At 40.6% G+C, this 25316-nt stretch overlaps 1 protein-coding gene across 8 annotated transcripts; it reads right to left on the bottom strand.

Moving 5' to 3' along the window:
* Positions 1 to 78: 78 nt before the first annotated feature.
* Positions 79 to 24972, bottom strand: LOC108144311 (mucin-5AC). 8 transcript variants are annotated; one of them, XM_017269007.2, is made up of 9 exons: positions 24583 to 24972; positions 18135 to 18845; positions 7621 to 8036; positions 6735 to 7120; positions 6490 to 6618; positions 5901 to 6292; positions 4408 to 5176; positions 2076 to 4274; positions 79 to 1336 (listed from the first exon to the last, which is right to left on the bottom strand). In XM_017269007.2, the coding sequence occupies exons 2-9, from the start codon at positions 18277 to 18279 to the stop codon at positions 757 to 759; spliced, it is 5016 nt and encodes a 1671-aa protein (XP_017124496.1). In that variant the 5' UTR covers positions 18280 to 18845; positions 24583 to 24972; the 3' UTR covers positions 79 to 756. The 8 variants fall into 8 exon arrangements, with proteins under 8 accessions (XP_017124496.1, XP_017124497.1, XP_017124493.1 ...); XM_017269008.2 differs by having other exon boundaries at positions 7621 to 8033; XM_017269004.2 differs by lacking the exons at positions 18135 to 18845; positions 24583 to 24972 and adding an exon at positions 11559 to 12325 and having other exon boundaries at positions 79 to 1333; positions 7621 to 8033.
* Positions 24973 to 25316: the final 344 nt, after the last annotated feature.

Genomic DNA, 25316 nt, shown 5'->3' with positions numbered 1-25316 from the left:
TCTCATGAATGTTAAGTCAACTTCGACGTTTTAAAGTTTTTTATATTGTACCAAATCGGTGATTCAAATCGATGTGAATGCACTTTCATATATATATATATATTTATATTTTTAAGCAGTGTCTATATAATTAGTAAAACGATTACAAAATACAAGTACAATGGAGTTGCTGCGTTAGGTTTTGAAAAATGTTTAAAAATACTTTCGCTCCTGTGTCACATTACATAATCCATTATTTTTTCCAACGTTCTATATCGTTTAAATTCGTTCAGTCTTTGTTAATCAACAACTTTGTTAAAGTGTTTATATATTTGTTTACGTTGAGTTGCGTTTTTTGTTTGCTTTTTCGTTTTTTTTTTAAAAGCAATCGAAGATGAGAAATGTGTTTACGAAAGAAATGCCAAGTTTAGTTCGATTAATTAAAGTTTGTTCGATTTAAAATCTTTGTTTTGCTTGTTTTGGTTTGTATTAAAATATATATTATTATTCTGTATATAGAGGCGGTGTTAGCGCTATCCGTAAACTGCTTGCGTTTAACATCTACATTTGGTATATTTTAGACCCCGATAAAGATCCAGCCAGGTCTCATTCAGCGAAGTTCAGCCGATGTTCATTGCTGGTTCATTCGTTGTTCATTCCGGGTTCATTCGGTGTTTTGGTGTTTTTAGAGTGTTGGCTTTTCTGTGTTTTGTGTGTGTGAGAGTAAGAGTGAGAGTGAGAGTGAGCTACTGAAATCAACGGCTACGTGGGGTTAATCTAGAGTACAACCCGCTTCACTCCGCAATCCATGCAGAACTTGGCGTGCTCAATGATGAACTTGGCACCACATTCGTGGCAGAATTTCGACATCTTCATACTTAAACTCATGGATGAATTGCTCATTAAGGAGTGCTGCGATGTGGTGGGTGTCATCGGTAGATTGTTGTTGTTGTTGTTGCTGTTGTTGTTGTTGGTGTTGTAAGTTGGTTGGGATTGGGATTGGGTCTGCTGCTGCTGCTGCTGTTGGTAATTGTAGTTGCTGGTCTGCTGCTGCTGCTGCTGTTGTTGCTGCTTCTGCTGTTGTTTCGACTGCGCGGCAAGGGAGTTATCCGATCCACTGCTGGAGGAATCGGCCCCATCTTCGTTGCCATTGCTGCTGCCACATTCTGGGGCAAAGAGCCGCTGGCGAGCCTTGAGGGTTCCGTACTTGGTCTGTGCCTGCGTGGAGGCATCCGACATGGACAAGCCGGGCAACTTGGCACTGGCCGTATGCGGGCGCAGGAGTCCCTGGGATCGGGGCGTACCCGGCTGGAGTTCGGTGGAGCGCTGACGCGACAAGCTATAAGGAGAGTTGCTGCTGCAATAAATTAAGCAAACAGAAATTATATTAATATGAATTGTTTATTACACTGCAAAACAGTGTTTTTGTTGCAGATCTAAAGGCACTTAACTATGTTTATACAGAATTATCTAAGCATACGTGTATACTTAGTATTTGTACAAAAAAAAATTACAAAATGTTTAATGTTTAAGGCATCTTTAAAAGTAAAGTAAATAGCATAGATGCTGTTGCCTAGATTTTTATTAAATTGACCATCATAACATTAGTTATGGGTGTTTTAGTATATGTGTTCAACTCTATAATCAATGAATTTGATGTGAACTGGCTTTGAATAAAAATACAAAAAAATTATGTTATTCTTTAGAATTTATATTGTAAAACTCTAAAAAGCTAGCCACAAACTGGTCTGGACCATAAATGTGAGTTTAAAATACTTGATACTTTTTTAAGTTTTACAATATAAATTCTATAAATAAAAACGTTAAAAAAGGTGCCAATGAATGCATGTTTGCTCACATAACAAATTAACATTATTGGTTACTGCTAGGCCTGCACCTTTTAACAAAGTCTTATTTAATTTTTAAATAATCAAACATTTAAAAATGTTTTAGGAGCAATATGGCGATTCTCTTCTTTGTATGGCTTTTTAATGAATTCTTTTGTTGTTTGATTAAATAAACTTTTGAATTATCATTATCTGCAGTACCTCATATTGATATATATTGTAAATTAGAATGATCCCAAATGATCCTACCTGCCGTACGCTGAATCCGAGCTCAGCTTGGAGCTGGCTCCGGGACGCGAGTCCTGCGAGGAGGACATGGGATAGCCATCCAGGCTGCTCAGCTCATCGGAGTCGGCCGATGGCGAAGGCGTCAGTGGGCCCCCTGGATTGGGATTCCTGTGATCCCGGCTAGGCTGCTGATGCTGCTGCTGCTCCTGATCTTCGCTCCTTGAGCCGTTGCCCACAATGAGCATGCGTCGCATGGAGGCACTGGCCTCCTCGCCCATCTGCCGGTACTCGCTGTGCATGCGCTGGATCATGTTCTTGGCATTGTTCAGCTGAACATTGGGCGCCAGGCTGGAGCCACTGGAGGATGGGGCCAGTCGGGAGCTGGGAGCTGAGTGTTGACTGGCCCGATCCCCGGGCTCATCTGGGGCCTCCTCCGTGTCGCTGATCTTGCTGAACCTGGCGTGCTCCGGCTCGTCCCCGTTCTCGATGTGCAGCACATCGATGGGCGTCTGGGCATTGCCCACCATGTGGCGCAGCGACTCCGGCGAAATGGGCGAGCGGCCCTGGGCATTGGCCTCCGTCTCGATGCTGATGAAGATCTCCCGCTTCTGATCCCGCTGATCCTCGGCGGCCTGCTTCTCCATCTTCTCCTCCTCGCTGCTGGCATTGCACTCCGACCTGTGGGCGTGACTGTCTTTAGTTGTCTTGGCCTGATGGTGGTGACCATAATTGGGGGTAATCGTGGGCTGTGTGGCTGTCGTCTGGGTCGTGGAAATCGCTTTCTGGAACGAACGTTGCCTGCTCGTCGAGCGATTCAGTAGGAACTCGCGACAGTCCTTGAACAGCGGGAACTGCTCATCGTCATTCTCGTTCTCGAATGAGGAGAGGAACTCCTCGAAGTCAAAGTCATCGAAGGTGGGCATGGCGCCGTGCACCATAGCCATGGGCAGCAGGGGATTGGCCAGCAGTTGCTTCTGCTGCTGCTGCCAGCACTGCTCATCGTACTCCATGGACGAGCGATTGGCCTCGTCGTCCGCCGAGCAGCAACCCGAGGAGGCATCCTGCGCATCCTCGGGCGAGGCATCGTACAGGAACTGGTTGCGTCCCAGTCGCATCTTGCGCTTTAGGAGATTCCTGGCCTCTCCAGAGGATTGCCTTCGCTCCTGCGTGTGGCTGTGGGTGATGGTGGACTGGGAGCTGCTGCGGCTCGTGCTCTGCTGCGACAACTGCTGGGGCGTGGAGCTGGCATCCGAGGATACGCCACTATTTACATGCAGATTATCGCAGGCGTTTATCAGCTTGGGATCTATAAAGTCGCTGGCGGCCGAGCCTGAGCCTGAATCCGATCTCCTGGGTCCAAAGATGCTCTCCAGTTTAATGGGTGTCAGCGGTGCAGCTGGCCTGCCGATGGGCTCCAAACGCAGGGGCGTGGCCACTGGCGGATAGCTCGGCTCCTTAGCTGCAGATGCAGTCAAAGTGGTCAGTGGTGGCAACTGGGTCGTCGGAGTACTCTGCCCCAGGCTCTTGGCCGAGTTCTGCTTGCTCAGCGTGTTGCTCTTGTCCTTCTGCTCCTTGCTGGTCAACTGATTGGCCACAGCCAGCTCCGCCGCCTTGGCATTCAGCTGCTCCAGTTCATGTTCGTATTTGAGGAAGACGGCCAGCGAGTCTGTCTTGGCCACACTGCGTCCGGTTTGGGAAGTGGCTTCGTTGCCCTGATTGCCCACGGGCAGCTTAAGCAGCTGCTTGCGATTGGAGGCACTCTGGTCCCGACGCACCACTCGAGGACTGTGGAAATCATTGCCACAGGCCGCCCTCACTGGCATCTCATCGAACTCCTCCGGTTTCAAGAAGTTCGTGGAGATGGGACCCTCGTCGGAGAGACCCCTCTGGATGGTGGGTCGATAGTTGGTGGCGAACAGCGGACGACTGTTGAGCATGGGCGTGCGACGAGGTCCGCGCAGCGACGAAGTGCGTCGGAAATTGGACGCGGGCAGGCTCCGCTGAGTGCTTTGTTGTGCTGGCTTGGTGGTCAACGAAGTGGTCATGGCGTTACTGGGTGTGGCTGTCGGTGTGGTTGTGGCTGTGGTTAAAGGTGTCAATGTTCTGGTGGTGCTGGTAGTCACCACCTCCTCCTCGGGCGGCGGCGTGCTGGGCGAGCAGAGCTCCTCCAGCTGACGCTTGGCCGAGAGGAAGGGATCGTACTTGTCCCCCAGGAGGCCGCTGTTTCAAATAGAGATTTTTTCACAGAGTTAGAAAGGTGGCTTAATAGTGTTTAGTTAGTAGATTAACCACCCAATTTGTGCTCTGTCTGGCTGTCGTCTGGCGAGGATGGGGATTATTATGGGCTACAAACCTGGTCGAACGGCGCTTGGCACTTGGCGCTGACTTTATGTACATGGTGCCATTCTCATCCTGCTCTAGGAGCACCAAACGGCGACTCACGTTGCTGTTTTGCTTGGTCAAAGGAGGTAGTTTGAGTACCGCCTCCTCCTCCTCCTCCTCCTGCTCATCCTCCTCACTTTGCTCACCGGGATTGGAATCGGAACGAGATCGTTCAATCAGCTTGGCCGCACGACTCATTAGGTCCGCCTCTTCCACCTCCGGATCGTCATTCAGGTCACTGGTATAGTTATCCCCATCATCTGCCTCCGGTTGGTAGTCCAACTTCAGTCTTGGCAGCACCGTCTGTCCCATCGTTTGGTTAATGGCCTCCAAACTCTGCTTCAGCCCGCTGCTGCTCATGGGCAAAGCACGCATCGGTTCCAAGTTGCTCATCACCTGCTGGGCTGCTGATCTCTTCGTGGGTCGACACACTGTGCGCATCGTTGTGGCCTCCATTTTGATCTGGATCTCCGCCCTTGGCGACTCGTCCTCCGATCCGGAGTAGACTTTACGTTGCATTCGCTGCAGGGGCACTAGACTGGAGTCCAGGGAGGCGAACTCCAGGTCCTTGGAGATCAGCGAACCCGGCGGCTGCTGAGCTCGTAGCTCCAGATTGGGATTCTCCCGGGTGCGAGTGCGTCGTCTCGCCTGGCGCACTATCGAAGTGGCTGGGCGCTGGTTGGGGGTCAAACCAGCGATCTCCTGCTCATCCATTTCTAGATTGCAAATGGGCGTGCCGCCTTAAGTGGAGCAACATGCGGATTGGGAGGTTGGGTACTTGGATTAGCCTGGATATAACTTGGGAAACGCCCTAAAATACTCAAAGGATTGTAAAACTGTAACTAATCTATTGATTTCACTAATACTTTCTTCGTATATATATTCAATCTATTACAAATTCCATCGATTGATAAAGCAATTATCTTTCTTCTCAACTTATCCATGAATGTAATGTAAATTTTTAATAACATCAATTAAAAAAACACTCTTTTTAAAATCTGAACAAAAATTAAACTTTTATAAATTATATTAACATTGATTACATAATTTAACTTACATAATTATAGTCAACTTACAGTTTCATAAGTACAGAGTAAATCTTATTTTTTTGAAAACTCAATTACTGTCCAATTAACATATTTTGTCCATAAAAAAAGTTGAATTTTAAAACCCTTCAATCTAACAAAACCCTGACACTTAAATTTCCCTTTGGATACCCTTGACTTCTCCTTCTTAGACTCCTAACCATACTAAATACCTAATGGATGCACTGGCACCTGGACTAAATGCTTGGCTGACTTTCCGAATCAAAAACGCTCTGATGCGGCGCGCACTAATTAACGACTATAAAATGGTTCCGGGTTCTTAGATCTAACGAGTTGTAGTGTCTCAAGTTAATTGAAGAACTGCATGCCACGATCAGTGGAGATTGCCTAATCAAAAGGCAGCAGATCATCCCCATACCTTTGCGCTTGATCAGCCCATTGAGCTCATCGAACGTCATGGTTACTTGTGGAAGATTCGGCAAACAGATTTCCTTGTCCCGTTTGGACACTCTTGGACTCTTGCGGCTTCTGCTGGGCTGGAGCACTGGCGCCTCGACGCAATCCAGTTTGGCCAGCTGGAGGGCATCCCCACCGACGGCGGTGTTACGCCTCAGTCGCTCCATTGTCTCGTCGATTTCGCTGCAGGATTCGTGCTGTTTGCGCTTGGAGCGACGTTCCCTGGGCGGCGGCGGCGGTGAGGATGGGGGATCCTCATCGTTGGACATCGTGTAGAGGCTCACCTGGTTGTGGGTGATCGCAGTCTTCCCACGACTTGCTGTACGCGGTCTTGCGACTTGAGCTTGCGGATTGCTGGGGATCATTTCTGGGATGAGTGAAGATCGCTGATCGAAGATTGCTAACTACAGTGTGTTGAGACTACACGACGGTGGCTATTTTATGGCTAACAAATGGTTACGAATACGGAATACGGTTTACGACGACCAGAAGAGCATCGGGTGGGTTAAGACTATCTATGTATTTGTTAGAGATCCATAAGATCTACTTACTTATCACTGTGCACGGACGAGGTCATCGAAAGGGACATCATACTTGGCTTGGCGGCCGCCATTTCACCCGCTTCCAGCAGCTCCTCATGGTTTCCGGAGTACTTGTCCCGGGCCAGCGATCTCTTCGTCCTGGCAAACATGGCAGACAAGTGTATAATAGCAAAAAAGCAAAAAAAAAAAGGAAACAACAACGACAAATGAAACAATGGGTGTGTGAATCAAGTGGCAACTAAATCCAGGCTTACTTGAGATTCGGAGGCCTGTACTGCTTCCTCGCCTCCAGGCGTTCCTTCGCCTTGCTCGTCTCCTGGGTGTTGGTGGACTTCATGGTGGCCAGGATGGCCTTCTCCTTGCACCACTCCACGTGACGATCGAAGGCCTTGGGGTTGAAGGACCGATCGCAGTGGGGACAACGATCGCAGGCCGGCGCCTTGATCCGCTTGGCCAGCGATCGTTCACGCACGATCGGAGCAGCCGTTGGAGGAGCAGCAGGTGGCCCAGTGGATGGCGCCTCGGCGGAAGCGGATGTGGAGGAGAGTGTGGATGCCGCCTTGCGCAATGAGGCTCTAGCGGTGGAGCGAACCATTTCGGTTTGCGACTTTCGACGCACTGGCGCCGGCGACTTTACTGGCTGAAAAGGGTAGGAAAAACTCAAAGTAATCGCAGAAAATCTAGATATAAATATACAGATAAAGTTCTACAAATTCCTCTAATATTATAAAAGTCACTTATCTTTACAATACAACGAGATAGTACACAGGTGGTTGTGAAAGCTTTATAAATCTTACTTCTTTTAGGATTGTCTGTAATTCATTATTATTATTTATTACTTATGTTTTACAAATGATTTAACCTTAGATTACAAAGAGAAAACTATGTTGGTTAAATATAATTTTTGCATAATGCATAAAAAATTATTGTATTCAGTTATAAATAGTGATGGTTTCCAAAGTGGATAAAAATGGAAAATGGTTATTTAAAATAATGATTCGTATCAATAGGTGAACCCCTTTTAATTGTATATAAAAATGGTTAAACTATTTAAAACTATTTATGCTTGAATTTAAGAGTGCTTAAAATTGGATATGTCTTTTTAAAATATATAACTTTTTGTTTAGTGGAAGTACTCACCTCTGAAGGTGCGGCGGCAGCAGCAGCAGCAGCACTCACTGCAGTGGACGTGGCCTCGCGACTGTTGGTCGGAGGATAGGGCAATCCCGCCGTGCGTTCTGCATTGGGCATGCCGAAGTTCTTCGGCAGCACGTACGTGGAGAGGGCGGTTCCAGCGCGGCGCTGGCGGAACGATTCGAAGACTTTGCGCTTCTTGGAGGACTTCTCGCAGATGACGATGTGCTTGCGCAGGGCACTGGTGATGAAGGTGCGGCTGCAGCACGGACACGGGGTCAGCTGGGTGTCCTGTTCGGGCGCGTACTCCGGCACCGGATTTGAAGAGCCGGAGGTCAGTGGCTTCGGGGGCTGCGGATCCTCATCCGCGCCCCCCTGCATCGGGTCTTCCGCCTCGGGATCCGTGGTGCCGTGGATTGCTGCTGTGTCAACGAGAAGATGTAGGTGCAAATTGAGTATCGAATTTTTGACGGGGGATTCAGTTAGCTGCGAGCACTTTGGCAATGTTTGTTAGTCGAGATGTGAGACGTAAAAAATAAAAATATTTCTCTTAATTAACGAAACAACAACAGAACAGACAGGAGCAGCAAACTATGAGACGTTACAAAATTCAAAGTTATCACACATCTCAAAAAAAAAAGTATGTCGATATCGAAAAAAGATAAAGACATATTTTAATTGTTAAGTTAATAGTGAATAGTCCAAACAATTTTACTATATAAATGTATCTTTCTTTAAATTATTAAATTATTGTCAAAGCTAAAAAAGTTTTTTAACTTCGCCCTATGGCGATTATATATTTTAATTATAATAACAAATCCAAAAAGTTCAAATTGATAGCCATATCATACCAATTTTTCTCTCTGTGTAACTGGCAACCCCTGAATTTCATATCCAGATCAAAAGGGCTTGGTTTTAGAAGGGAAAGTTCGTCGCTTTGAAAATTCCAGTCACTTTCCAAGTGGAAATGGCTGGCAGCCAAGGGAAAATCGCTCGTTGGAAGATTCATGGTCGATTGTGTTTTTTGGGCGACAAATTGTCTGGCCCCACCAACAAATTCCCAAAAAACGAAGAAACAATGGAGCAGTCGCAGCCCCAAATACTTTATAGCTATTATTTCGGTTCGTCTTTGGCGATCAGCCTATAAATTGTTATTTATCCGCTGGCCGCAGACTGATGAAATGTAGTTTTGTCCAAATTGGGCAACTGGTCTCCAAACTCTCTGGTTTTTTGGCTTGTAGGCGGGAATTGTATCTCGAAGAGCGAATATCTTGCATCTCACGAAAGGCAGGTGGTTCTGCCCACGTTATACTTTGATCTCTTTACTTATTGTTCTTGATTTACGTTAAATTGAGCTAATTCTTCAACAATCTAAATTTAACCGTTAGGGACCCTATATTGGAAATAATCGATATCCTGTCAGTATTGGTAAACGTTAGGATTTGAGGATCGGTTACAAGTGATGGTTTCAGCTACTACATATCTGGCTATTTATCGTCAGGGACAAAAATATAATTAAATTTAGATTTTGTGTATCATATCAATTAAATTGAAATATAAGACAAAATTACTTTGTCGGAATTAGAAGTTAAGCCTAAGGACTCGCATTCCCCGAATTACTTTAACCTAAAAAAATATTGCAAAAAAGTGTACTCAAGTGTAACAAAATGTTAATAAGTTTTTTTCTGACCGACAAATTTAAGGATGTTATAGTCGTTTTACAGAAGTTTAAAAAATTAAAAATGAATATCAGTAGCTGAATAACACAGACAATACCAGGCTTATGCTTTGCTTCAAACTTCTCTGCTTTTTTCGAATCATACGTGAGGATGATTCTGTGTCAATTTACAGACTGTCCCAACCTACACACTCTTTCCCCTACAAAACAATACAAGGTTTTTATTACTGCAATATTATTAGGTTTCCAAGTCCTTAAATAAATTCCTTTTCCAGCACTGTCAAAACGAAAAGTTGCGGTACTTTGCCTATCGTTATCGAGCTGACTGTGATTTGTAATCGTTTTTGCGCTTTAATTGTGGTGTTAAAAGTGGAACTATTCTTTAACTGTGCTACATAAACCGATCTCGCGCTACATTGTGTGGGCATCGCGGAATAATAATTAGAAGCAGCGCCCATGGAGCATTTGAGGAGCAAATAAAACCATCAATGGAGGCGGCCACTAATCACAGAGACGAAGGAAATCCAATTATAATGCCGGGCGAGTAGCACCCGCAAACTGGCAGTCAGATTGCGATTACATCAATCAGCGACACGCACAGAGCAGAATTTCCGCAATATCTTGAGACTGAGAGCCCCTGTCTCATTTCCATTCAAATCAATGCAAAGTCGTGTGTTACGCATACGCATACTGTTCATAAACAGACATAAGCATAATACCCAGCGATGAGAAGTGGGTGAGTTGTACTATCTATCCATCTGTCTTGTGCTAATGATGCTTCGAATATGAGATATATGCGCATGCATTATGTGCATCCACTTGAGATATTTAAAAATAACAACTGAACAGCGCCTCCATCAGAATCAGATCTTTAGCAGATTTCGAGATCGCATGGCCTGGGCATGGGATTTTTAAATGGTCAAGAGTTTACTAGATCAAAAGTTTAAAGCCATTCAGGCGTGTGATGAATGCCACTTTAAATCTAGTCGAATATGGCTTTCCTACTTGCCCATCCCTGGCCCATCATCTATGTATTTTGTTAGTTGGTGTCTAGTCTTAAGCATTTCCATATTTTTTTTTGTTTTTGTCTTTGTGGCCGACTGTTGGGCAACCTCCATAAGCCACTTAAGTCTTCAGCGGGCCCATAAATGCCTTGCCTTGTGTGCAATATGGTAAAAGTATATTACAAACAATTTCCCTGTTCCCAGACGAAGCGGTTTTCAGGTTCTTTGCTACGCTTTGAACTCTCAACTCTCTGACACCCGAGAAGAATGGCCATGGAAACCAAAACCGAGGACTTGGCACCTTGGAACGGGTACTGGTAAGCTGGGAACCAGACCCGTTTGCACTTGGGGGAACAAGGGCTAGCTGAGATTGAAAATTAAAGTTTCAGGTTTTTAGTCTAGAACTAAATCATCCCAATGCTTAACAAACTTTAATGTTTTAGATTGCAATGTGACATATTAAAAATTCAGCCAATTCACTTGTATTTAATTTACTTGAAAACGTTAAAAGAACCTCTTTACGGGATTTAAAACCAGCAAATAAGGAATCGAAAATTACAATAGCAATCAATAGCAAAAATATAACTTTTTGTATCTGTAAGTTCATAGGCTTAAATATGTACATATAATGACTTCCAGTTTTTTCGTATCTCTCCCAAAAGCTATACAAATATCAAAAACTCAGATGAATTCTTAGTGTGTACAAAAATTAATTTTTGCATTTTTCATAGAAAATTCTTTATGAACGCGAACATAATCTTTTATAATGATTCACGTAATGTATTATTCATAATACAGTTATTTAAAAGTTATCGTTCGCTTAGAAAACAAAACCACGATCGCCTATAATTTAAAATACTATCTCTTCCAAGGAGAATTTTAATTTAAATTTATTTCAATTAAGTATGTAAGTATGAATATCCTTTTACTTTCTATTGTCAGTAAAAAAAAGGTTAACATTTAAGCGACTACTAAAGTAATTTATTAAAGAATCTCTATTCTTTTCTAAGTAACAAAACAACTACGCGTTAATCAAAGCTAAGAATTTCGATTTCATTGAGAACTACCGAAGGTGACATCATTTGCTGGCTGAAAGTTGATAAGCAGAAGAAGTCAAATAAGGGGTCACCATTTTAGACTGATTGAAACAATTGGAGCAGATGTGGACAGCAGTTGAGATTTCCCCCAACGGCTTTCACCAAGGAGTAATTTGGGTGGAAACGATTGACAGAAATTAGTTGTTAATTTGCATTGAAAATTACTTGATTTAATTGCTGTCGTTGCTGTAGGATTGGCATGCAAATGGTTAGTTGGACAGTTAGTGGCCACATCGATCTTATTGACAACAATCAAGACGCGTTGCAGTTGATTGCTTGGCTTATTGTTTGTTAACGTTGCTAATGTTGCCGCTGTTGCAGTTGCAGTTGCAGTTGTTGCATTTACAATTGTTGCTGCTGCTGATGATGCTGCATCCGACTCACTTGACTTGGCATTGGCCAGCTTTTTGCTGTTGCTGTTGTTGCTGCTGCGTCTGATGGAAAATGTGTTGCGAACGCGCGAAAACGTTGACAGCTGTTGCTGCTGTTGCTTTGGCTGATGTTGCTGCTGCTGCTGCTGCTGTTGCGCCTCACTAAACTCCAACGAGTTGAAAGAACTTTGCAGCGGCTGCTGCTCGAAAACGTTAATGCTGCCGTTGCCATTTCCACAGGCAGGGCCTTTTTCATTTTCATTTCCATTTTCATGCTCATTTTCCTTTTCGTTGCTGAAATTTAGCTGCTCTTTTTCGTTTAATTGCTGATACTCCTCGTAGACTATGCGACTATGTCGCTTGTTGATTTTGGCCAAAGGCGGCGGCTTCTGGGCCTTGGATTTGAAAATCTTATGCCACATTTTCTTGCTCATTGTGAGGCGGTTTATTTCGGATTTAGCCTAGTCACTCGTACTCGTATAAGTTTTCCAAAAGCATTTCACGCACCAACTCCCGATTTCGTGTGAACTTCTCGCGCCGGCTTCTCGTGCTCAACTGAACGGCAGCAGCAACATCGCCAGTCCAAAGCTCCCGCAGCAACATGTTGCTCGTGCGCATTTTGCATGGCAGTAAAAATAGTTGCACTCCAGTTTTGGACCGAGTGTGGGTGTTGTTGCTGTTGCTATTGCTGTTTCTGTTGCTGCCATCAACAAAGGCCACGATTCTTTTGCGACTCCCTCGCTTTTGCTGGATTTCAGCTGTCTTCTGGCTGTTGTTTTCCCTTCTCCTCTTGTTTGCCTTGTCTTTACGGCTGATTTATTTAAAGCCGCCGCTGGCGACGTCAAATGTTGCTGAACCCTCGACAGTGTTCTCCGCCAGAACGACTGCCAATTCCGCATTTTCAAATTGAAATCTCACCCATTCCCGACGACCATCAGTCAATCAGTTAACCTAACCGACTTCAAAGAGCGCCCATTTCCTGGCCAATGGGAATGGGAATCGGGACCACGACTGGGTGTGTAGCCCCCACACACACATGTGCAATTATGTCCACTTTTGGAGCATGAAAAACATCCACTTACTGCCACCAGCGGCAGTTGCATAAGTGTGCCAAAAAAGGTAGACGCAGTTGAAGCTGCAACAGCAACAGCAACATTTGCCGACCTGAGCAACACGCGGTGTTGCAGGCGCTTCACATAAATAAACAGCTGGCCGCAGAGTTGGAGACACTTTTGGCGGACTTTATATAAATCAGGGGTATCACAGCTGGGGCAATATGTTTGTCATTCATAGTCACTTTTTCCATTCAAAAAGGAATATGTTCTTGAAGGCGTTGACTAAACTATCTTTTAAATGTCTTACCGAATTTCCATAAATCAAAGTATCTTTAAGTTAATTTGTTTTTACAAATTTTACGTTGAAATACAAATATATGGGGGCCGCATAAATCATTAAGGTTTTGAAGTAGTGAAAAAAGTGTTTAAAAGTAAAGAAAAATTTACTTAAAATCTTGATAAATTTCGAAATTCTACTTTAATATTTTTAGTGCATACTTTTTGGCACCTTATAAATTGATTTCGAAACCACTCTGCTTTTAAATGCGGGTTTTTCGTTTATAATAATTTATGTTTAAGGTTATCATGCGACTATAAACAGTCGTTTGCAGTGCATTCCATATTCGTATTTCGCCTACGTGAACTTTGCCATATTCGTCTCCTCTTTCCATCTCTGTTCGCTGCCTCTGTTTCTGTTTTTAATTGAAATGCGAATGCACTTTTGAGCATCGCTCTGCTCGAGCCAAACGATCCCTATTTGTTGATGCTATAAATCTCGGTGTATATTTATGTATTTCAGCATCCGCTGACGTCACCAGGCTGTGGAACTCTCTTATGCAAGTTTAGTTGCGGTTGCCTTGACATAAGACCAAAAGTTCGATTTTTGCACGTGCCAAAGGCGAAGGAGAACTTTATGTTTGAGTCATGAACTTGAGTCGTAACCCATTCCCGGTTATTTATATTTATATCTTGTTTATCGAACCAACAACTTCCTTTTCCAAAGGAGGTGGGCTTGAGGAATGGGTGATTTTTGGGGTGTAGGCGGCATCGTTTGTGGTCGCCCACGCGTCGCGACTTTGAGTCTTGGATAATCTCTTATAATTGTCACGCTTCGAGAGCGCCAACGAAAATAGAAAATCTGTTGCAGTTGCCTATGCGCATATGGTTAAGTGGATGGGGCATCTGTTGCATACACATATATCTCGCTCTGACGATTTTCACGGTGCAGCAGCAAGCCCTCAGGATGTTTTAAAGGGGCGCGCGTGCTTATAAATAGTCAAAGTTCTAGAACTCAGAATCTAGATGATGTGCGGATGGCGTTTTGGGGGCAAGGCGGCGACACGACCGAAAAACTATATATTTTAATAGTGAACTTAAAATTTTATGTTTCCTATGCACTGCTAAAAATAAGGAAAACGGATGTGTCCCCAAAAATATTATATGTTTTTTAGTTAATTTGCTTTTTTATTTCTTTGAGGTTACTACTAGTAAGAACGATGAAAGAATGGTAAGTGAATGTACTATCATATAATACTAGTATCGGCACAAGTACTTAGTAAATAATTTTTGTTTAGTCTGGACAATTTTCTAAGTAAACAAACCAATTAAAAAGTTGGTAAGTTTTCCAATAAAAAATTTTATTTTGGGAGCTCTGATAAAAATATAATAATTAAGAATGTTTTTAGTAGTCTTGTGTTTTTTATAAGTTTTATGATACAATTATCCTAATATATGTATGTTATTATGAACAATAAGTTTATAAGTAAAAAAGATTTCTAAATGTTTTAAGAAAATCTTTGTAAATAGGATATAATAAATTCTTCAAATTTAAGATTTCATTGAGATTTTCAAAACCTATTGTATTCCAAACTGAAGGCCAAGTTTAATTTACTCTTAAGATTAACTTTAGACGAACCCTATTACTCATTAGGAGTGTGCTTCTAAGATCTATAAATATGGTGCTGTAGTGTATTAGGGACTTGGTGTTTGATACTGCTCTCTAGGCGACAATTCTGTGGCTCCTGAATTCTCACCTGCCCCTCTCTTTCCAACTGAGCTATGCTCCATCTCTCTCTGCCCAACCAAAGCACACTTCACATATCAACAACATAGTGCCGTCGTATTTTCCACTAATTAAGTTCTATTTCTTCCAGTCGTCAGTCGTCCATGGGTCCCTCTATCGCCCCTTCGATCATCTAATGAAACCATTTCAGTTCATTGGCGCTAGATGTTTTAGTTTCTTTTTTCCGTTTTGTATGAGTTTGTTCCACCGAACGCATTTTGCAGATTGCACAATTTTCCCTGTGTTTTCATTTTACTTTTGTGTTTTTTGTTTCTGTCTTCGGTTCTGTTTGTAACTCGCCGAGTTCGATGTTGTTGCAACAAATTGAAGTTGATTTGTTTGTTGCTGGCAGTGCTGATTGCCGTTTAGAAAGTGTGAAATACTTTTGTGTTTGTATCCAATACGATTTTGTGTGTTTTCAGCCATTCCATCTTTTGTTTTGCATTTTGGAGTGTGAGGAGAATTTGGGCCGTTAATTGAGGTAGGTAATTTTCAATTGGATTTGGAACAAAATCGATCGGTAGGTGAAGCCAAACGATTAAGAGTTCCATTTGCGAGGCGCTTATGATACCAAAAACATATTTCAGCAAATTAAAATCAAATTTGAAAGGTCTTAAACGATTTCATGTGTGGCAGGCGATTAAAAGTAATTTTAATAATCAATTTCCAAAACTATTAATGTCGTTCAAATTTTGTTGTACGCTTTTCCACAAATCAAATTGTTGTTGAAGCTTGGTTGAACTTTTTTAATTTATTAAAAGGGTTTTTTGTATTTTATTGTCTGTTAAATATGGTAAACACAATTTTTTCAAGGGTGTTAAAACGGCTTGAATTGTAAAAAAAAACTAATTATTAATATTAAAGATTTGTAAAACTTAAATTTTTTTACGTTTTAGGCGAATTAAACTGTTAGGAGCGGTTTTTGTTTTGAATTGAATTAAAGTTAGTTTAAGTTTTATTAAAAATACCTACTACTTAATTTTTTTATTGCTTCAAAAAAGTAATTAAATCTAAACTGAAAATATTTTTAAAATTATTTTGTATTTGCTTAATATTTTGAAAATACAAAAAATAGTAGTAGTATACGTTTCGCACGGCAACACTGTTACCTGCTGTAATTCAAAGCTTTTTCAAGCTTTTTTGCATTTGCCGGCTTTTGGAAGTTTCAAATTGTTTGTTTGTGGCCATAAATTCGTACCCACTTCAATTGGACATTTAATTGGGAAACTGCAATTCATCACTGACAAATTTGTCAATGGCAAAACTCATCCCCAACAGAAAAGTGACTTGCAAAGATCTTTGAAAACTGGTTATTGCGAACCACAATTAACGCCTTTATATGAGATGCCGATACAAAAAACTGGTTGGGATTTTGACTTTGGAATTCATTCTACACATATGATTGTATGGGATTTGTAGTAAACAACTGGTGCCACTAAATGTGGTTCAATGTCAGGGAAATGCAGCGGATAAGCAGCGAGAGGGAAATGATATTCGAGTGGGCCGAGGGAAGTGGGTCAACTGGCTATCGTTTGTCCCGTATTTATGGGCCCATACGATTACCATAACAGTTGGTAGGGCGACAATGGAATAGTTTTTCGTACTTATTTATTAGCATTATCGGCAAACTTGTTAAAACTGGCACGCAAATCTCCCGGCCAGACGTGACTGACATGGCTAAAATGGATTTGAGCCCGATTTCTGTCAAGCGGCTGGCATATTTATCGGCCATATAAATATGGGCTATAACTTGAGCTAAGCTTTTTGCTTCTGTCAATCTTAAATTGAATTATTCTCGATTGCTGCGCAAAACTTAACTTGAATTTCTTGTTTTGGGCTTCTCTTTAATTTAATTAAAACTTATTTGATTCTTTTTTTGGGGCTCTTTTGTTGTTTACTGCAAATGGAAATTGACATAGATATGTCAGTTGCTGTTGTTGTCAATTGCTTGGCTTCTGTTTTTATGTGTTTATTCTCTGTTGTTTTTTTTTTTTAAATGCCTTCCACGTTTTCTGTTTTTTGATTTGGTTGAAAGCTTTGTGTGCGTTTTGCTTATTTATTTTTGCAATACATACTATATGGTATTTGCAATAATAACTGATGTCATCTGGGGGACTTTGGGTGATAGAAAGCTGGGGTTTTGTTTTATTCAAGCGGTTTCTTTTAATGAGCGGAGCTTTGAATATAATTTTTGGCTTTTATTTGTGTTTTCAGGAGGAGTTCACATCCGTCTGATTTTTTATGACCATAACTTGTTTAAAATTTATTTTTTAATTTATACTGTACCCCCAAAGTTATATAAATTTTTATTCTTATTTATTTTTATTAATAATTTTGTATATCCGCCGGATAATTCTAGTCCATAATCTTCCCTATTCTTTTTATGTTTCATGTATTTTTATTTTTTTATTTAGTTATTATTGTACATTTTCTATATCCGCCGGATAATTCCCTTTAAAATCTTTCACACTACACGATTTTATGGGTTCTTACAAACATTTTTAATAACCTTTGCTTGTTCTCCACCACTTAATTTGAATACCATGTTTTCTTGGTCGTAAAAAGTGACTTCATGCTTCATTGAGTTCATTATAAATTCAAATCGGCCCCTTTTCTCTCCTCTTGGTTATTGGCTTTAAGTGGTTGCCTAAACACTTCCTCTAACACAGCTGGAGTTTCTTTGCCTGGGGCTGCATGCCAAGTGCTTTTCGGAGATTTTGTGCGCCTGCGCGGAAGTGCCATGAATATTTGTTTGCATTTATATTGTATGCATTTTTTCCAAGCTTCACAGAAAAAAAATGGTTTTGATTGTGATATAATTGATATTAGATAATAATTTATGTTGTAATATAATATCAATTAATATCCTTTATATATGTAATAATTAAAAATATATTTCAAATGCTCAAAAAAATGGAAACATTAAATTATTAAAATTAAGTCAGTCTAGGCTGACTTAAAGTTATTTCTGTGCAGAAAATTTAAACTAATAATCATTCCAAATTTTAAATTTGTTTCATTTGAAAACTAAATTGATGTTTATTTAAAACACCATTTGATTTTTGTGCTTGAAAAATGGAACGGAAAAATGGAACTCAGTAAAGAAATTTAGTAAAATTGGTCTTTATCTGATAATAAATACCTTAATTTTTTACCTTTTAGATAAATGAATTTTCAATTTTAGTATAGGGAATCGATTAATAAGCTCATAAACCTACAGTTATAATGGGCAAAGTGGGTTGTAATGGCTTACCAAAATCGAAGTGGTACATGGTGGGCATTTCACGGGGCGTTGTGGTGCGCGTGATGGAACTATGGTGGTGCAGCAGCGGGGTGTGTGGCGGCGTGGCGATGAAGATCGGCTCCAGGGGCCGCCTGCTCTGCTCCGAAGTGGCCATTTTCACATAGACACCCGCGAAATTTATGCAACGAACTCGCTTTTTATTTGGCTATCACTCTTCCGCCTGTTTTTGGGCAAGTTAAAACGCGAACGCGTCTTTAGTCGCCGGCATTTAAAATTGCGCCAAACTCTCTTCTGCTCCAAATGCAAGTTTTTTTTTCTTTACTTTTCCCGTTTTTTTTTTTTGTGCTTTACTTAATATTCATTAATGATTTTGCCGCATTGCTAATTAATCATATTTCGTTTTCACTGCACTTTCAAAAAAAAAAAAATACAAAAAGGCTTTGGAAACAATTTTGCCTAATGTTTCTTTTGTTGTTTTAACAATATCTTTTTTTTCATGCACGCTATTTTGGGTTTTTGTTGTATGATTGGTTCACATTTGAAATTCGCTTTGTTAGTCGCAAGTTTCCACCAAAATCCAATGGAAATGCGGCGGCTGGCTTATAATTTTGGGTCTGCAATTGCTGTTGGATATCCGAGAGTTGCAATTGGAGTTTGTTCGCTGGGTTTCCCCTTCTACTCCCCCGTTTTAAGTTCGTTGTCGTTTGTTTCTATGAATATCTGCAAAAGGTCAGAGCGTGAGATATGAATTTTAAGCAAGTGGTTTTGGCAGATTGCGATATATCATGATAACTAGAGAGCAGGTTTTAGGTAACACCTCGAAAATACATATGTTTTCTGAAAACTCAAATTTTTTCAGTCGTAATAATAAGAGTTATATCTTTTATAGTTTATTAAACCTGTTTTATAAATTGATTAAATATTTATCTATTTTTTTAAAAATTACTAAGCATAATAAAGAAAACCAGCCATGAAATGTTTTCAGTCGTAATAACAAAAGATTCATCTTTTATAGATTTGTTTAACCTGTTTTAAAAATTAATTCTATCCTATTTGTTCTGTAAAAACAACTAAACATACAAAAAAAACTTAAATCTGTTAGCCTGTTTACGTATTGATTTTTACTCATTTTTCAACAAGTTTTCGGAAAATTAGACGTTCAAACAGAACTGAAAAACCCAACAAACATTCACCAATGGGGCTAAGCGCATATTAGCTAATTTGCAAAAGACCACAAGTGGATACGCAAAGCAGAGAATATGATGAAATCGTCTAAACTTAGATTGCGATTTCACAAATTTTTCGGGCTTGGCTCACGCAATCGCAAAAAACTAAAAAAAACGAAAAAAAAAAAAAAAGGGGGAAACAGAGTGAGAGTAAGGGTGATTGAATTGGTTTTCCTAATAAGCCAATTAATTACCGTTACATTTTCGTTTCAGCCACTAAAGTTTGCTTTCGACTTGATGTCTCCCGGTTTGTTGAAGCGCAGTTGAAGCGAGACTGAAAAACTAAAAATAAAACCGCGAGAACTCAGCCTCTCTTAATTGCGAAATGAAAGTGAACATTAAAGGCAATTGAAGATCTTTTGTGTGTGTTCCCACAATTTGAGACATCTCCAAGTTCCAAAATTGCACACTGAACGTCTCGAGAGAGAAACTTTTTCAGGGTACATCATTAATAAACCCGAAAGAGTAGAAACAAATATACAAGTAGTGGAAATAATTAATAAATTGCAAACCATGATCATTAGAAATAGCCAAGGTTAAATCCATTATAATAACCAACTCATTAACAATCAAATAGTCATTATAATAAGCTGCCATTTCAACCCACACTTGACCATGTTCTCTGACCTGAAGATGTCTTTATATATCCAGATAATCTAATCTAATAATACGCCTGTCTATATCTATGTTAGGCAACAACTAAATCAATAAATCTTAATACGCGTCGACAATAGTCGCCGTATGCCGTATGCTATATAGAACAAGTTTGTTGTTGGCTAATTGTTGGGTTCACTTGAAGCGATAAACTCGTTTCGATTTTTACATGTTCCCGAGTTAATTTATGTGCCCCTCCATCCCAATACCAATTTACCAGTTTGTGTCGGGCTGCTCTACGCATAGATAAGACCTCAAAATTTATGTAAGATTATTGTGCATAATTTGAGTTGAAAGGTTTGCCGCACCCTTTCAAATTCGATGATTCTCTGTTGTGCATATGAAGTGACTCGGAACAGTCACATTCATATCGACCATATTGGGATAGGGCTAACGACTGCTGATCCTCTCAAGAACGTGCTCTGAATCCGCTTGGAAAATCAAGTGAGTAATGGCATTTGAGATTTCAGTTATTTGAGTTCCGTGCTTGTAAATAAGATGAGAGTGTTTTTCGGGTATATTAAGTTAAAAGCGTACTCAAACAATAACCGAAAAACAACAGTCGTGCTGGGGCTCTTCGAAACTGGTTTCCAAATAAAGCTAATTTATTTATTTATTAATATCCCAGCCACATTATCATGTTCATCATCAACATTTTGCCACCCACTCAAGTCATTCCAAGACGCTGACGAACTTTATCTTGATCTTACTTCATATACAAATTCATATGCAGCTCCCACGCTTCAAAAAATTCAAGCTTAAAGCTCACACACTTCAATTTAAATGATGACAAAGTGAGATGGGAGTTTCTTGAACTAAGTTTGGAATAGTCACAAGTTACGAATATAGCACACATGTGCTGGCTGCATAGTTTCCAAACTAGAACAAGAGCATTGAACCAAATGTAAACAAAAGCTCTCTGTCTTGGGTTTCCACTTTGGAATTTGTCCAAAGCTGTGACAGCTGTCGCGAGTCGCCTCCGAGTCTTAAAGTCGCCAAGTCTGGGGCCTAACAAGTGCAGCATTGTCGTTCCATTTGGACAGGCTCACCTTCAAAAGTGGCTGCCACAAACGCCTCTCTATATGTGTATACATATATGTATACTGGAGCATTCTGCATCACTTTCAATTTGGCACAGTAACAAAGAAGGGGAAGGTCGCTTAGTGTTCCAATCTTGTAGTGAAAAGGTGTCAGTTTACTCAGATCTCTGGTGAAGTGGAAGGGGGTACCTTATCGTACATGTGTGTTGACCCACAGTATCGTTTTCTTTTCAGTTTCTTTCTCTATTTTATCAGTTCTTATTTGATAAGTGCAATTGCAGAAGAGTCAACAGATGTTCTTCCTTTACTTACTTTTTTTCTTACTAAACTCTCAAAAAAAATAGCACTTGATCTTAGAAACTCGCCATTAATTCAGAAAATGATTTTCTTCAATATAGGCTACTACCAATCATTCTTCTTATAAAAGATTGTTTATTCAACAATGAATTTATTCAACTTTGAATTTAGTGTTTCAATTATCCAATCAGTGGTCTTTAATCACCTCACATAAAGTGCACCTAAGGAATAATTTCTAAGCTTAATCATATAATTTACATGGTTGTACCAATATGGAAAACAGATCTCTATTTCCATAGCTTCGGCATTAGAAAAATCGACGGCTGATTGAGTCAATCGATCGACATGAGCATTTATTTGCCACTCAACCGAATCAATTAAAGTTGTTTTCCCTCGGCAGCTGCATTGTCGGGCAATTTGTCAGCACTTTAACAACCTGACTTATTGGTTGTAACCGGGGAAATGTGAAACCTGCCACCCTTCGAAACCGCACTATTAGCGGGTAAGTTCCACTCAAATTACCAGAAACCGATTAACCGCAGATGAATCGTTAGGTGCCATTATTAATACAAAGTTTTTGGCCAATTTAAAAGCTTTCGCTTGCGGCCCGAAAGAAAGCCGTAAAACGTAGTCACAGTCGACTATTTCGCTTTGTTAGCCACGCTGATGTCATTTGGCAATCATTTGAGCTTGGTGAGTCTGTTTAGAAGTCGTCAACACGTCACTCCAGTCTCCGGCTTCGGCGATCTCGTGAAGGTTACCCAGAATCTTGAAACAAAACCAGGCACACATTTTCAGAGGCGTGTTCGGATCTCAATTTCAAATTAATGCCGAGAACGAGACGAGACGAGACGAGTCGAGCGGCTTTGTCAATAATACTCGCATGTAAATTACTCGAGTTTGATGTTAATTGCGGTGTATAGTGACTACACATCAGTGTTTCCATCCGAATAGTATGTGCTTTTATGCAAATCTTTTGCTTTTGCCATCGCCGAAAGCAGTGGAAAAGCATTTTCTGCTGCCTCTTGTGATTGCCGTTTATTGGACTTTTTGGAGCGTTGCAAATATGCATGGCAAATAGCTTACCAACTGTGAAATACTCATAAGCTTGCGTTTTTTGCTTTTCCGATATAGAAATAAGGGGCATTTTGGAAGTGAAGGGAAATCATAATAATTAATTAATTTCCAGGCAAAAGTATAATGTTGATTGAGAGTTTGAATGTTTCAATTGTTCAACAACATGGGAATACCTTTCTTTGAAACGGTTTTAAGTTACTTAGTTTTCTTAAAAGTAATTTTGGATCGATTTATAATTTGTAAGTGTTCGCAAGTCACAAAAATGTTTAGTTCACGAATTTTGAGGATACAAGAAAATATTTATTTGTTTTTCAGGCATAACTAAAATGATGATTGAGATTTGGATGTTTTAATTGTTAATAAACTTGGAATATTTTTCTGTGAAACCGTTTTGGGTTTATTATAGATTTACACAACGGCTTCTCAGACTTAATTTCTAAATAAATTATTTTTGTTTGCCTACCTAAAACTTTTACTTTAGAAATTAGTTAGTTTGCCTCCACAATTTCTTACAAAAAGTCAATAATGTTTTTTAGGAACTGTGTCAAGCTACATATAAAACATGTATGGCTTTGTACTTAGTTAATCTTTCACCACAGGCTATTCATAAAATATACACCTGCTAAGACCTAAGACTACATATTTCGCTTCCCAACTGCGTCGCGAAATTCCAAACGCTAATTAACAGCGAACTTAACGAGCTCAAACAAAAAAAAAATGGTAAACAGTGGGGCCTGGGTCTCTCCGCCTCCAACGTGAAGCCTCCCTACTCCTACCCATAAATCAGTTACTTAGCCCCGATCTGCAATTAGTAGACAAATGGCAAATGAAAATGGGAAATACCAGAGTTTTCCCTACACTCGTTTCGGGTTTATCGATTAAACACACTGAAAGGAGCCGCAGCGAAAGTTCTGGGGAAACGCGGGCTAAAAATGGTATCATGACGCCAGACATTAAAGCCGCACCCAGCTGGACAACCAGTGTTCCCTGGACAGGGGGTGGTACGGGTTGTCCTGGCTAGGAATTGCCATTGTTGTTGGGTGGCAAACAACTCCGGCCGGAGTGGCGGACTTTGTTATTGTGACCGGCTGGCGGACAGGTTGCCATGGCAAGAATTGCACCCAAACTTTATATCTGACCAACCAAACTCGTATGTTATAATTTGTGCCCCATTGGTTGCCCCATTGCATGCCAACTTTTGACCAAACAAAAAAAAACCCATCAAAAAATTGAGCCAAATCAAAAGTTTCTGCGCAAAATTGGAGCAAGACTGGTCATTTATGGTATAACCTACAGATATATGTGCCTGGTCATATCTTATCTGCTAGATAAAATACGTAATAGTAGGCAAAAAATCGAAAAAAAAGAATATAACCTTATCTGTACGGTTGGCTTAGGTTTGGAGTATCAAGATGTAAACATAATATGAGCCTTGGATGTGCCTTGGGAATGGAGGGGGATTCAACTTGAGTGCTGCACAAATATATAGATATTTTGCGCATTAATTTTATTACGCGTTTCCAATATTTACTTGCTACGATAAGTAAAATCAGAGACTGAGATAATTCTGTGTAGAGAAAATATTGTTTAAGTTTATATAAATCTAATGAGTCAGAATAATGAAGATTGTTAGAGAAGCAAACCCCTAATTAAATGAAGATTAAACCATATATCTCAGAGAGAAAAAAAGGGAAAAAAATCTAAATCAATCAGTTGCTGTAATTATTTAGTAATCTCATAGAATAAAACTGTTTCGTCTGAATACAATAGCGATTGTAAATATATGAAACACACCTGACTATTTCCTTTTACTTATGTACTAGTATCATCTCCCCACCAATTGAAATAAACTTTAATTTTTTCCCACTTTTCTAATGTTAATAAAACAAGAACCAGTTCGTTGTTAAAACAAAGTTCTGTTTACTTTCCCATAGCTTGGGTTTCTTCCGACTATTTACTTTTGCTATGTGTTTTGGCTCATGTGTTTACCTTATCGATACTGAAAAACCTGCTAATGAACAATTCATGACGATGATGTTGTTGCTGGTGACTAAATAATTGGCTATTAATATGGCATTTAACTTATCGCTCTCAAATCAACCAACGGATTCCATGGGGAATCGAGTTACTGTTTCACCTGTATTTCGTTTGCTTAAAAATTACCTTGAAGTCCACGCCTTTCGCGTCGAGTGGCTAAGTAATTGAAATTCCGTAATGTGTGCACTCATTGAAAACTGCTTAGATGGTTTAATTCACTTCATTTCATATCATATGATATCACACAAACGCGAGGGGCAAAACGGAAATGGTGGATTGACCTTTTGGGACGCCACCTTAATTCGATAGGAAATGCTTAACGCGGCAGAAAAAAGTGCATATTAAATGGTGTTATTTATGCAACTTTTTAGAAGAAATCAGGTTTTCTTCCCAATATTTTTATGTATTTTTCTTTTTTGAGGGTAACTGGGTAACTTCTCACACCCGCGACGAAGGCGGCAGCGGATTGAAATTCAACGTCTCGGCGGTTCGACGAGCACGTAGCGAATGAGCCGCCAACTCGGAACGCTCCACCTTCGCTCAGCGCTCCGTCGACGTCGCGGTCGCCGTTGCCGACGATTTCGATGTCGATGTCCCAGCGGCGACTGCGCAGTCGAGGGAGCTGCGTCAGTGCAAAAGTGAATTTATTTTATACATTTTTTGGCAACCCGGTTTGAGCCGAATCTTTCTGGCTGTCCGGGTTACGGGTAGTCCATCCAAAAAATTGGGTAGCCGGGACAGGAAGTCTGGGGTTGCGTGAGCACCCTCCTTAGGTGACAGGTTTTCGCCTTTGTTATACCATTCTAGAGGTAATAGTATATATATAATAGTAATATAATAGTATATATATTCTTGATCAG

The sequence above is a fragment of the Drosophila elegans genome, unplaced genomic scaffold (assembly GCF_018152505.1).
Source record: "Drosophila elegans isolate 14027-0461.03 unplaced genomic scaffold, ASM1815250v1 contig_183, whole genome shotgun sequence".
NCBI lineage: Eukaryota > Metazoa > Arthropoda > Insecta > Diptera > Drosophilidae > Drosophila > Drosophila elegans.
The sequence above is the reverse complement of the archived record's forward strand: the minus strand, read 5'-3'. Positions and strand labels throughout refer to the sequence as shown.